The sequence below is a fragment of the Pholcus phalangioides genome, unplaced genomic scaffold, assembly GCF_987345545.1.
Source record: "Pholcus phalangioides strain wild (caught in Gottingen) unplaced genomic scaffold, Ppha-v1.0 ptg000009l_1, whole genome shotgun sequence".
Classification (NCBI taxonomy): Eukaryota; Metazoa; Arthropoda; class Arachnida; order Araneae; family Pholcidae; genus Pholcus; species Pholcus phalangioides.
In genome coordinates, this window is record NW_028301602.1 from 40,275,086 (window position 1) to 40,289,767 (window position 14,682).

The 14,682-nt window shown below is 33.7% G+C and overlaps 1 protein-coding gene across 1 annotated transcript in view; it reads left to right on the forward strand.

Moving 5' to 3' along the window:
- The first annotated feature begins 282 nt into the window (after positions 1-282).
- The window catches only part of LOC149083065 (alpha-tocopherol transfer protein-like), a 47,519-nt gene continuing 33,119 nt past the window's right edge, over positions 283-14,682 (forward strand). The window contains exons 1-2 of the mRNA XM_089236196.1: positions 283-694; positions 7,537-7,743. Coding sequence (XP_089092322.1) covers positions 7,563-7,743 — 181 coding nt within the window. The 5' untranslated portion in view covers positions 283-694; positions 7,537-7,562. The remainder of the gene's footprint in view (positions 695-7,536; positions 7,744-14,682) is intronic.

The window sequence follows — 14,682 nt, forward strand, 5'->3', positions numbered from 1 at the left end:
CAACTGCTATGGTATAGAAAGCGTTCTAGAAATTGCCTGTCTTTATGTAATGAATGTAAATAAAAATACATGGTGAAGATGATCTTTTTCTTCCGAGTACTACAAAACATTATGATACATTCTGGTTTCTCAGCAGGACCCACACGTGCTGTTTGTTTAAAAAAAAAGAATTTAAGGAGGAAAAAAAATTGTTGATCATGTGATTTTTTTTATATAATGGTAAAAAAAAATGATTTCATTTTTTTTCTTCACTTTCTCTGTTCTGTTCTGTCTTCGTCATAGGGAGGAAACAAGTGACGTAGTGGCCAAACTTCTGGAAGTTCACCCTCTTCCACACCGAAGAATAAAATAATAACAACCTCGAGGTCGAAACGAGTTTTTATTCTCGAACAAAGGTGTATTTCTAAGGTCGCCAACTTATTTCTCGTCCTATGTAATTTATCCCCTTCTTCCCCCCAGTGATTTCACTTACCACGATTTCTAATTACTGTCAGCCGCGAGAGCTCGGACGTCACATCTGGACTTTCCCCCTCTTATTGGAATACCAGAGAGAAACAAACACCTCATTTCAATATTTATAGTTGCTTGTAGCACCGGTCAGTGATTAAACTGCAAATAATCGTCGAGCAGCAGTGAAGTGACCATTGGACCAGTTTCTACTATTTTCTAGAAGATAGGAGTTTCATAATATCACGTAAGTACCATTCTCCCTTTGTGTTTCATTTATGCCCCAAATGATTCTGCCGATTGTATTCGGCATCATTGGCAAATGATAAGGCAAAAGCTACAAGCTGGTATTTTTATAAAAGCTGATACTCCTTTTACTTTATGGAATATTAGGCTATATATTCAAATACATGAAGTAATTAGTGTGACAAGTGTCCACACCAAAATTTGCAAATAGAACATTTTTTACTAAAATATTTATTTGTATATATAGCCAAGACTAAAATTCCCTACCGAGAAAATGATCAATCTTTTCTTTTTGTAAAACAATTGATATTATTGATTTAGTAATTATTGCAAAAACCGCATAGATGTAAATCTTTTGAAGAGTCCGAGAGCAATGTCATTTCAACATCATACACATATTTGGTAATATTCCGATAGTCCCAAATCATGTAATCAGTGCATTGTTTTAAACTATTCCTGATGCACAACATGTTCAAAAGTACGATATAAACTTATTTATCGCTGCATTTACCTGTTTCTATGGAACGTCGAATCTTACCCCCATCACGATTTTCTCGTTCTTCTCAAACACGTTCTATCTCGTGTGCGTTTTTCTGTTCGCTTTGCAGTTTCATTGTGCGTCGCGGCTCCTAGGGGCGTCATCGCCTTTTTTCTGAAGCGTCACGATGGAGCTGGTGATGTTGATGTTTATGCATCTTCGTGCTTTGAAGTGCTTATTTTATGAATACACAATATCTACTTAACTTTTCCTGAGAGCAGCAGATGAACGATGACTAGGGTAAGGGGGCCATGGGCGACAAAAGATTTGGAACCACTGATTTAATGCCATTTTTCAAATTGCCGTTTATGTACGACATGGGTATAGTATATTCCTTATATACAGGGTGTCCACTAATATCGTTGTCCAATGACTATTTCCTGAGCCACTGGTTTTGGAGATTTGAAGATAACTTTCAATTAGAAAAAAATGTCTCAAATGATGTCACACATCATCTTAAATGCCGTTCAAATGAAGAAAAAAAAAGTTATACGTCCCCCGTCCTCTAACTTCCAATTAAGAAGTTGCTGCCCTGTCTCTCCTGGGGACACACAATAAAAGATTTCATGTTTCCAAGTGCAATATTCGCTGCGAAATTTTTTCATTCAAAAATCAGAGATAAAAGGGGAAAGAACAGTGTAAATTAGCGGAAAGGAGCGTTGTCCGTTAGTTTTTGCTGTTCTTTTCCTTTTTTCTCTGATATTGGAATTCATATATTTCAGCGAATATTGCACTTGAAAATATGGAAATTTTTTTTATTGGTCTCAGGAAAGACAGGGCAACAACTTTCTCATTAAGGTTTTGACGACAAGAAAGGTCCTTGTTCACATAGTAAGTTTTTTTTTATTTTTCTTTCAAAACTATACAACTTCTTGCCACGTAAATGACGTATCTCAGTTCTATACATGTTATTTTAATAATTTTTCTAATTGAAAGTATCCTCTATGATCAACGGTTTGCCATTAAAATGCGGTAAATTAAGTAATCACCCTGTGTATAAACCTAGTCATTTTCAAATACAGATAGCATATGAAGCAGTGAGAATATGCAAAAGTGTAGGCCCACCTCTTTTGAAGGTAAGATATGGCTGACGGTGAACATTTTGAACTCGGCAGTAAAATGGAAACTCCACATTTCACTATGTATCGCACTTCGTTTTTATGCCCATAAAAATTTTATCAATTTCTCACAATTCGCTACAGTGCAACATAAATTTTATTTTGCCATCGATGGAAACTGAGCATCTACGAATTAGCATCCACGTTGTCTTGAACGCAGAGTGCGTTCTTCAAATTATTTTTGTAAGAAAAGTACAAATTGTAACTTCTGTACGCATATAACTTGATGATCTTATTGTATATTTTAGGCCAGGAGGTTCTCAAACTTTTTCCACCCGTGCGCTCTCCCCCCCTCCCGCCCATTCAATGCTTGTCCGCGAGCTCCGCTGGCTCCCCAGAGCTGTTTAACAAAGAATCTTTGAATCTTTTTGAAAAACCTTTGTCAGGGTCACCGTTTCATGACGCACAGTTTGAGAACCCCTGTTATAGGCTACTTCAATGATGAATATTTTTCGAAAAGGCCACTGTGCTAGGACATTTTATACTTTTGATGATCTCTTTCCCTATCTCATTATGAAAACAATCGGTTTTTTTCCTTCAACATATACGTTAGCTTGATACATATCCAGATTCCTCATTACGGAAGATATCCAAAAATTCTTTTGAAGTTGAATTTGATTGCAAAGTTTTAACTCAGTTTTCTTACATTTACTTACTATTTACCTTCTAGTAATGCAAGAAAATATTAGTAAGTTTGTCAAAATTTCGTTGGCGCTATCATCTTGCAGGTGTACACAGTCTGATTGCAGAGCTTTCACAGGCTTAATAACATGTCTTGACCGCATAAAGCACATGTAATGAAAGTTCTATCGATTCCGCAAAAAGATATCGACAAAACAAATTCCTAAATAAGAAGAAAAATCATGTTTAATGTGTAGCATTTATAACTGAATGCAGTTCTATACTGTGATCCGTCTTAACCCTGATTTCCTTAAATTTCTCTTGTTTTGCATCATGCTTGTACATGTCAAAACTATTTAAATATACCCATCATGTCTATCAAAACTACCTATATCGTGTTCTTTGTTTCTTAGCAGGTCTATTCGAATCTTTGCGCAATGCTATAAGAAAAGAACTGTCAGTTTTTAGTAGGCTACTCGTAATACGTTGGACTGTAATTGCTTCTGAGGTTTTCCTTGTTCTAAACTAATGGAGCGAGTGCCTTGAAAACTTTCGATCTTCTTGAATTTTTCCTCATTCGTCTTTCGATTAGGGTCAAGTACGACAGTGAGAACGGAAATCACAGAGCGGAAGTAACTCTCCAACATTAAAACTGATGATCAATTTCAGTGAGAGGGACACGAATCAAAAGACTAATTAAACCAGGGGTTCTTAACCTATGAAGTGTGACCCAAACTTGGGTCTTGGGGGAACTTGAGATGGGTTGTAAGAATCCGGGAAAAGTAAACATTTCCAAATTAATGTAAAAGGATTTCGGAATTGATGAAAAATACTTCTAAATTAATGGAACATTCCTAAATGTAATAAAATATAATTGAAAATTAAAGAGAGAAATGACTCCATAATTGGCGAAAAACAACTCCAGAGTTGATGAAATATAACAAAATTAATGAAAAATAATTCCAAAATTAATGAAAAATAATTCCAAAATTAATGAAAAATAATTCCAAAATTAATTAAAAAGTAATTCCAAAATTAATGAAAAATAATTCCAAAATTAATGAAAAATAATTCCAAAATTAATGAAAAATAATTCCAAAATTAAAGAGAGAAAAATATAACTCCAGAAATAATGGGAATTCAGAATTTATGATGGAAATAATTTTGAGGATTATTGAAGTCTTTCAATAACCTGGGCCCCCGTTTGATTCAGGTCTTTGAGCTCAGGCCCTGTTGGCCTACCCGTTTAGAAATCATTTATTTGGTTTAACCAGGTTCGAAAAATAAATAGTTTGTTAATCAGAGATATATTTAACAAAAAGTTTTAAACTAAAAGTAGCCGATGGGTCATGAAGATGATCATGTTGTTGATTTTGTGTCGCGGCAAAAAAGGTTAAGGATCCCTGAATTAAACACTTAATAAACGTTTATTAATTTTTTTTATAAATTGCCATAATTTTTATTAATAAAAACTGCTAAAAAAAATTCCACCTAATATAAATAAGATTGATTTCCCATTTTCAATCTCATTGAAAAATATTCAGGTCAAACTCGGTAGTAACGACAACTCGGCTATACCATCAGTAATTGTCCATCCGGGCTGATCCCAATAGAGATTAATGTTAATGGGCCTTGCTTGTAATGATGAAAGGGGATCTCTCTCTCACCTCGGATATAACAACAAAATTTTCGCCACTTTTTTTCCACCACACATTCGTTTCAATGACGCTTGCCCAAGAAATTCTCAAACTTAGAGCTGATCACATTCAAGGGGAAGTTCGTCTGTCGTGCTGTTTATACCCTAACGTCGAAAAATGAACTTGTAACATGTTTGACGCACCAACTCATTTATTGACAGAGCCAGGAAATAAAACATTCCCGTATTTTGACTTTTCTCTCTCTGGACTATTTCCCACACAAAAATTTCCCGTTTCCTCAGGGAAGCTTACTTTAATTCTAAATTCTCTTTACTAGTAGAATCTGGCAAAATTTATAAATCGTGCTTTAATGAATATGACTATAGATATTCATTTCACATATTTGTCATGTTCAATTTTTTACCGTGAAAAACATAATGTTTTTGTAATAACATTCGTTGACACTTTAGCAGACTTGCTGAAGCCCTGTATTCCGCTCCAAGGCATGAACAATATTTGATGATTTCGCCGACAATTGGCAACATGCTCGGTGAGAACCGGTGACGAAACGTATCAATTTTCCAACATTTCCCAATTTTCCCCTTTTTCCCGTATTTTTCTCGATCAATGTAGTCACCATATATAATCATAATTGAATAAATACTTCATGCACAGTATTTGACATCATTTGATTACATTTTTTTGTCCACAAAGATCGTAAAAACGTCTACCTCGGTTACAACAACAAAATTTCGTGGAAGCATTGATGTCGTTATAATCGAATTTGACTGCATTTGCAAGAACAGAAATAGAAAACAATCTATCCAAGACATCGTAATTGAATTGTATTTTCAAACTATTTAGTTTTAAATATATTTTCAAATCATTAACTTTAAAAATTATTGAATTATTGTAATTATATATATAATGTATATAATTACATTTTAATTACGTATTTTTTTATTAACACGGTAAATCCATTTGATTATCATCGCTAAATTTAAATATGTATTGCAAAATGCCTTTTTATCATTTTTCAAATTCTCATAATGACAGCACAAGTGAAGCAGTAGTAAGCGGACCGAAACGTGTTTAAAAAATAAAAGAGGAAAAACCACAAAAGTGAAAGTTCACAAAGAGAAATGTATAATGTAAACGCACAGGTTATGGATCGCGTTCTAGTGCCCCCAATATGTTTTGATTCATGAATATTTCTAGTTTTCTATGTATTGAATATAATGCGTTTCGCAATATATTTTACAATGACCGTGACCACATTCGTTTACAACCGATTTCCTCTCGAGTTCAGGGAAGACTTGTAATAAAATTTTCCATCGTGGGAGATGCTAAATAGAGAAAAAAATAGCAAATGTGTGTATGGTATACCAGGGTGTCCTGTTAGTGCTAATGCTGCCTTTATCTCATCACCCGTCCGTCGTAGAGGTATAGTTTCAGTTTAAAAAAATGCTCAAATTCGTTCACAAACTACCGAGTACTAGTTTTAAGAGTTAAGCTGGGCAAGGACAGTATAAATGTGAGAGAGAAGCGTCATTTTTAATTCAAATGTCTTAGTGAATATTAGATGCATGCCAACAACTTTCTAATTGGAAGTTAGAGGACAAGGGGATCGTATAATTTTTTTTTAATGTTTTTTATTCTGTGACACACTGTATTTTCACTCACAAAACTTCTACAGGGTAATTTTGAACGCGTTTTGTGTATTTTTTATATTGGAATAATATGTCTATGATGAGATGACGGTTGGAAGGACGCATTAGCACTTACAGGACACCCTGTATATGATCGAATTTATATAGAGAAACTTTTTATAAAGCATTTTATTATTTTTGTCGATTTTTGCTCCCAGATGAAATAAATACAGTGCACTCCGTTTAATGTGATCACATCGATACTCTTAGTTTCTGATAACAATAACCAACTGATAACTATACCCGAAAAAATTGCGATTGTAAAAACGATGACCATTGTCCCATTATGTCGAATGGGATGCATAGAAACGGGAGAACTCCGTTTTTCTTTCCCACATTATGTGCTTCAAATGTTAAATCATCCTTTTTTTCAGTTGTTTTACAGCAGGATACCGCCCCCACTTAAAGCTAACCCCCCACTTAAGCAAAAGTCTTTTATTTCTACTGAATTACGATAATTTTCATGAAGTACGGTACGTTATATAGATTCTCTTGTGAAAGTTTTCCGTCCAAGGAACTGGGAATATTTGATCAGTTTAAAAAAAAACTGACCAAGAACAAAAGAAAAATACTCTTCTTTTACCTTACACATTCCTTAACTATAAAAAAGCCATTGCTAACATTGCTGAAGTAATGCTACGCGTATATAGATCACAATGGTTGTTACAGCATGATTAGGAAATTGTGAACTGAGTACAGAAGTTTTCGTCAATAAGAGAACCGTCTGACCTCCTACGTAGTCTTGCAGATTGATGACGACAACTTATACGGAAAAATGACTGTGGAACAAACTCATCTTCAAAATATGCAAAAAATTTACGAACAAAAAATTGATAACTTAAACCAAAGTTCAGATAACTATTAACTAATTTTTTCTCATGTTATATGATAGTGATCCATTCCGTACTTAGAGAGAGTGATAAAAATGTTCGAATGGTAGCATTATTTGTGATTCTTATAAAAGTAGCGTCTACTGTATTTTCCCTTATCTTTCAACTACCTTTCAAAACATCTGGAATACACGAGACCAACTCTAACAAACAAGAGATCTCCTACGGGGAACTCTTACGGTCTTCTTCAGGCACACTGCCAACGCTTAAACATTAATAGCGGCATTATATATATAAGACAAGAGATGAGAGAAACGTGACAAAGATTCGTTCTTCAAAACAATTTTTATTAAAATAAGTTCTTCTTTGGTTTTTTTTATACACCTACAGACGCCATTTCTTCCAAAGGAAGCGAAATGAAAGCCGAGAAAAACTCGTTGAATGGTAACCATGATGTCCTAGGTTGCCGTCCAGACGGCTACCTACCGTACATAACGGATGTTACAAAGGAAATGGAAGAATACGCCGAAAAGCACATCAAAGAAACGCCGGAAAAAAGAACAAAAAGTTTGAAAGAGCTGAGAGATATTTTGAAAGGTCTGTGTGTTTCTTTGCTTAATTCACAAACTCTTTTTCATAATTTTTTTTAAATTAGAACATGCAGTTTTAATTTTACCGATAACTACACTCACTATTTCATATTTAGGAGGTATACTGATCCTTTATATGTTGAGGGTAATTTCATATACAAATTTATTAAAAGGGGTTTCCTACCTTTTAACATGGTGGAAACTATGCTGTAGTATAAATATCATTCAAAATATTATTTAACCATTGATGCATTTCAAATTTGTGCACATATATTTGGTTACGTATGCTGTCCTACGCTAGTACAAAGTTCTACATACCTTCAATACTATTAAATTTTTGTAAATTTTCAAAAATATACATTATTAAAACCTTGCGCGCATGATAAAACAGTATGGTATTAATATCATTAAATAAAAATTGATTCAAAATAAAGGAAACTGTTCAGCACATAAAATGACAAAAAAAAAAAAATTGAGATCCATTCATAAATACTTGGGTTACAAAAAATATATTCTAATTATTTTTTTTTACATTTGAAATTGGATTATTTTTTGAATTTTAAATACACACGCAATCAGACGAGAATACAAAAAACACAGTGAACGTCAAAACACAAAACAGTTCAATATAGACAAGAAAAAATAAACACAGACTTTGTGGCCTTTGAATTTTGCAATAGTTCCATCAGGTCTAGACGAGATACATAACGAAGTTTTTACAATGCAACAGCATTGGTTGCTAGTATTTTAGTAAGTTATTATAGAATTGCACTCTTTAATCTTATGTAAGTGATATTCAGGCGGAAATAGTGAGAGGTCACAGTACATTTTTTTTTTTTGATAAAATAATTTTTAAGCAGTATAAATGAATATCACTATTTTATCCGCATAATTTATGTTTTTTTTCAAATTGGCAGAATGTCTTTTGTGGAATTCGTAACATTAATTGCGTTTTTAATGCTATGGAAATAGTTCAGTATTTTTGGAGCTGTATAAGAGTAGCTTTTTTGAGAAGTGCTTTATTTGTTTTGGGGACGTGATATATTTTCATGTCTAGCTGAATTTCTATTTTGGTCTTTTATCAATATTTATTTAGTAATGTAAATTTTACAATCCTATACATATAATTTTGTCTTAGTGTTAATGTATAACATTCTATTTTATTTAGGTTAAAAGTATTGTTATTTGGGATCTTATTCTATTGTATGTGTTGTTTACTTGATATATGTTGCTATCATATTTCCCCCAATCATTTCCCCCATAATTCACAATTGAATATATCCATGCATAAAATACATCTTTGAGTAGATTTTTATCGACAACATATCTAAGTTTATATAAAACAGCTATATAAAAAAATTCTTTTTTTTTTCAATTACTTTCTCGCAATGCGATGTCCATTTCAAATCATCTTGGTATAATTATATATACGTGCCCAAATAAATCATATTCAGATACTCTATTTATTTCTCGACAGTTACACTGGGTTGTTATTTGACAGTGGCAGTGGTTGTGTATTTTAATGCATATGTCTGTGTTAGCGTTTATATTTCTGGTTTTTAAACACAGGTATTTAGTTTTTTGTTTGTTTAATTTTAGTTTATGTTCGACTAGCCATAAATAAATTTTAATCAAGTCCTCTACATTTTTTACAAGATTTTCTATTCCAGTGTCCTCAACGTATAGAACAGCATCATCATCAGCAAAAGATATCAATTTGCCATTTAGTTTAAACTTACAAAAATCTGTGGTGTAAATTGAAAACAATAATAGACCTAGAGCAGATCCTTGTGGTACGATTTTTTTGACTTCCTGAAATGTGCTTTCAGAATGAGATAGCCAATCAAATCTGGTTTTTTCCATCATTTTATGAACCGAATAGTTTCGTTTATTTTCAATCGCTATTTACTCAATTACATTGATATCATGCTATTTTATCATGCGTCAAAAGTTTCAATAATTCTCTTTTTTTGCAAAACAAGATGCAGCGCTTTGCTTAAAAGTTTTTTAATTAATTTCTATTCAAATTTTTGTATGAAATTAACATTTTTAGAAATTAGAAGGTTCAATGAATGTCAAAGTATTTCTTTGAACTTTGTTTATAAAGAAATTTAATTTTTAATGACTTTTCAAAAAGTAAATTTTTGGAAATTTTGTTAACTAGCTTGTGCTAGTTAAAATAGAAATAGAGAATAGAGGGAATATTTAAATTTGATTATTTTCAGATATATTTAAAATTTGATAGTTTGGAGTATTTTAATTTGTTTTGGATTTAACTATTTAGAACTGTAGGTCAGGCACCGATAGCAGGCGACAGTAACCGATATACTATAGTACAGCAAACAAATAATTGAACAATAGGAACGTAAATAAGAATGGATGTTTCTCTATGGATGGTAGACATGTTTCTTGAGGGTTTAAGGCCGTTCTCGTAAGTACGTAAGCGAATGCCGTTCAATGATTTCAAATTGCGTTGTGTATATTTAAAGTATAATAACCCAGGCAAAGTTTACACAAAGTAGTCATACACGAGATGCTGGAAGTTAATTAGTTTATTTACACTCTAGTTAATTGAATTAATGCAAATTGTATTGTCATATTACCATCATTATTAAAATTATTAATACAACTTCATTCAAAAATACTTAACAAAATCTTCGGTTGGCCCCCAAAACAATTAAGCTCTTGGCCCTGAACATTATATGACCCGTGATTTTCCATTGCATCTCAGTTCGCCCCCAAAACAATTAATTACAAGTACCTATACTATATTTCACATATGGGAGAGAGAATATAATCCATGCATCACTCACCAGGTGAGACCCTTCTCCAGTCTTTAGCTTTAGCCCCTTAGACACTCATCGCAGCCAAGAAACGATTCCTCTGATTACAACTCTCGTCTTCCCAAGTCATCTCTTTTTCAGTCTAGTTTCGTTACTGCATTTCTAACTCTCCAATTCTCAATTCCCCCGTATCCAGATTTTCTCATCCCTTTAAGATTTTATTTCGGACGTCCCCCGTCCCTTGGAAAACTCCACCCATTTAATTTGATTTGATATTTTACCCATCATCTCTAAGTTTCTATTCGTTTCTTGAAGGTTTATTCATAAGATTGGCCACTGCCGATCCATCCCTAATTTCTTTGTCCAAGCGACTCTCCCTTCAGGACCCCGAGAACCCCAACGGCCATGGCCTAACCTTTAACCTACATCGAAGCTTCCCATGACTAACACTCGGCATTTTAGATCCTCTGTTATACTTTAATTGCACCCCCTAAATAAAGGGATTCTACTTCTACTTAAATGGCCGTCATCTATTCTCAATCTTGAAATTTGTCTATTCATTCGTTGGTCCCCTTTATTTTCTTCGATTCCCCGCTTTCTCTCCAAGAAAACACTCCTCGGACGATCCCTTTTGCCTAGGGCACCCCTGAAGTACAACCGACCAGATGCGTTGTGACGGTAACTAAAAGATTCCCTAATTAATGGCGATTGCCCCATCTACTTACATCGGCCTGTGATTGTATTTCTTTTAATTGGGACTATGTTCCCACCGCTTGGACAAAGCTTCTTCCATCGACATGACGCCGCTTAAGGGGCCTACACACGTTCAGTTATGCCTGCACAGTTATACCTGTACAGGCATAACTGCGCAGGCATAACTGAACGGTTTGATGCATCCACACCATTCAGTTATACCTGTGCAGGCGAAGCTTCTGGAACCGGTTCTAGGCAATCTGTGGGGATATTTTCATTCTTCGATCTCTGTCTTCATGGTCTTTTGATCAATTCAGATTTTTTCATAGTCTATAAAGTTCGGAATTTTCTAGTATGATTTCCACAGATGATGCTTTGGGTGTAGTTGGATTGGTTATGTCACTGAAACTTATTAACTTGAAAAAAACGGGTAACGTGGTGCAAAGATTGGTTAAAAAAAAGGCAACAATATTCGCACGTTAAATTATTACAGGAATTGAGATTTGCACCAAAAGATTGGCATAATTTTCTCAGAATGGATCAAGATACCTACTCAAAGCTTTTTTTTTTCAATTCCTTTCGGGAATTGCTTCTCAAACTGTTTATTTTTTTAACAACACTGTCTCTGTTCGCTAGAGGATCTATTTATCTCATTTTCCACACCAATCTCTTATAACTATCATCTTTCTTAATTTTGTTATGGTAATCTTTAGTTTTCACCTGCCACAAGCATTTCTTATTCCTATACATTTCAATGAATTCTTCCAAGCATTCGCGCTGCCCGTTTAGAAGATCACTCGTCATTATAAACCTCGAGTCGTGAAAACTAAACTGAACTCTGAACTAAGCTCTGGTGGAGTGTTGAAATTGGTGTTTCCCAAAGTAGGACTATTCAGGCTATGAATGGACACAAGGGGGTGATGGGGGGACGAGAGGAAAACATCAGTTTTCGAAAACTCAGACCATTTTACCAAGGAAGCCTTTGTAAATATATACCTCTCATAATGACCGATTTTCATGACTTAAGTAAAAGGCACTACTGCCTACTCATGCTTATCAAGAATGCTATCCATATCTACAGTGATTATGACAACATAGGCAATAAAAGATAAATTTTGGTATTACAATCGACGCTCCATATAAAGACACCTTCGTCCCGTCGAGAATCAACGTTATATTTGGAGCAAGGTCGTAGCGAGGGGGAGACTTGGGGGTGTAGTCGGGCCTGATTGGGACGGTCGTTATATAAGTAAAACGTAAAACATTTGGGACTTACCCTACCAGTCTTTGTCGCTATAACGTGAAGTTGTCATAACGAGCGTCGACTGTATCTTCGAAAACAAGCATCGTTTCTCCTCTGAATATACAGATAGCGGATACATGCTCCTTCAGCATCGTATGATAGTATTTTCTTTTCACGATAGCGTCGATTTAAAAAAAATACTTTTTTTGACTTGAAAGAAAACTGCATTTTCACGCGACCTCTTACGATTTATTCAACTCAATTAGAAATTGACTTATTATGAAGCATAGTATGTATATTAATAGTATTACTCAATGATATAATTATATTATCAATCGTATATCTCTCTCAAAGAATTTTTCGATTGTTTTCTTACGTTTAACTAGCGTAATTTCATCGGAATTTTTTTCTTTCAATGTTTGAGCTGAAAATTGAAATTCGTTGCAATCTGATGAGATGTGTCCAAAAAACAAATTCAATGAGATTCATTAAGAATTACATGTAAAAGAAAATAATAAATTGCAGTGATTTTTGTCCTGTTGATGCTTGCTGGTTTTCGGTCAAAAAAAGGAGTAGGAATCCTGCGTTTGAAATTGCAAACAATTGCAAACATTAACTAAATCGTATAAACACCTGCTTGATTTCTAAAGGAAGTACATGTGAAAGAATACTAAAATAATCCGATGTCGCGGGGCCCCTAAAATCTCCAAGAACCCTGGTTAAAAACCTCTTCTCTAAATAATCAATAAACAATTAATAGTCATAGCACATTATTTGAATATAGAGTTTGTGTGTTTCGGTGCATAATTTCAGGTAAATTTAATGAAAAGAGTGACTTCAGAAACAAAATTGCAAATATTAACAATGGTCGAAATATTTCTAAAATTTTATTTCGATTTTTTTATTCGATATGAAATTGTAAGAAAATATCGTGAAAATTAGGCCATTAGAAGATTTTCTTCTAATTAAATGGAATCCCTCTCCAAAACATGTTATTTAGTTATTATTGTTCTATTACATTATCAGTGAAAAAAGAAGAGGGAAGAAAGTAGGGCGAATATAAGAAAGCGGGAAAAAATAACTGCACAGTTATACCTGATGGCCCATACACACGCTCAGTTATACCTGCGCAGGCATAACTGTACAGTTATACCGAATCGAAAAACCATTCCCTTCAGGTCGCCTGCGCAGGTCAACTGACGGCCCCTACACACGCTCAGTTATGCCTGCACAGTTGGACTGTACAGGCATAACTGCGCAGGTATAACTGAGCGTGTGTAGGGACCTTTACTTTAAACCCTCAAGAAACATGTCTACCATCCATAGAGAAACATCCATTCTTATTTACGTTCCTATTGTTCAATTATTTGTTTGCTGTACTATAGTATATCGGTTACTGTCGCCTGCTATCGGTGCCTGACCTACAGTTCTAAATAGTTAAATCCAAAACAAATTAAAATACTCCAAACTATCAAATTTTAAATATATCTGAAAATAATCAAATTTAAATATTTCCTCTATTCTCTATTTCTATTTTAACTAGCACAAGCTAGTTAACAATTTTATCCCGATTTTCGATCTGGAATTTTTTTCCCATAACCATGAATAGAAGTAATTTTTCTTTAAAAATAAAAAAAAATATTTTTTTTCATCACATGATAACTTGAGGTTTCTCAATATCATAATCGATAATTATTTTAATTATACTTAGTTAATTAATTTATATTAATTGAAAAGTTTATTAATTGTAAATTTACATTAATTACAAAGAAAAACATACTAAACTAATATCCAATTTTTTGAAACTTCTTAAATATGTTATCTAAGTAACCAGTTATCGTGCGTAAAAAAATTGTCCAATTTTCGTCATGAATTTGAGGAACGGTCAAAAATGCGACTATCGCTGCCACCTTCATTTCTAACCCAATTCCACTGGTTTGAAATTATCGTATGGCGATGTATGACCGGAGTTGTTGTCCAGTAAAGTAGATACTGTATGCACATTGTCAATAATGAACATCATGTTAAACTATTTCTTTTAGACTGGCAATAACGTTGGACTTTGGGTATGACATTGTGTTATATCGAACCACTGGAAGAATATATATATAATTATCTAGATTAACCCAGGCTCCTAGTGGTCCAATATACATTTAGAATAAAACGATGACTCATGAAAGAAAGAATCAGTTAAATTTCATTAGCATTAATATTTAATCAAATGATC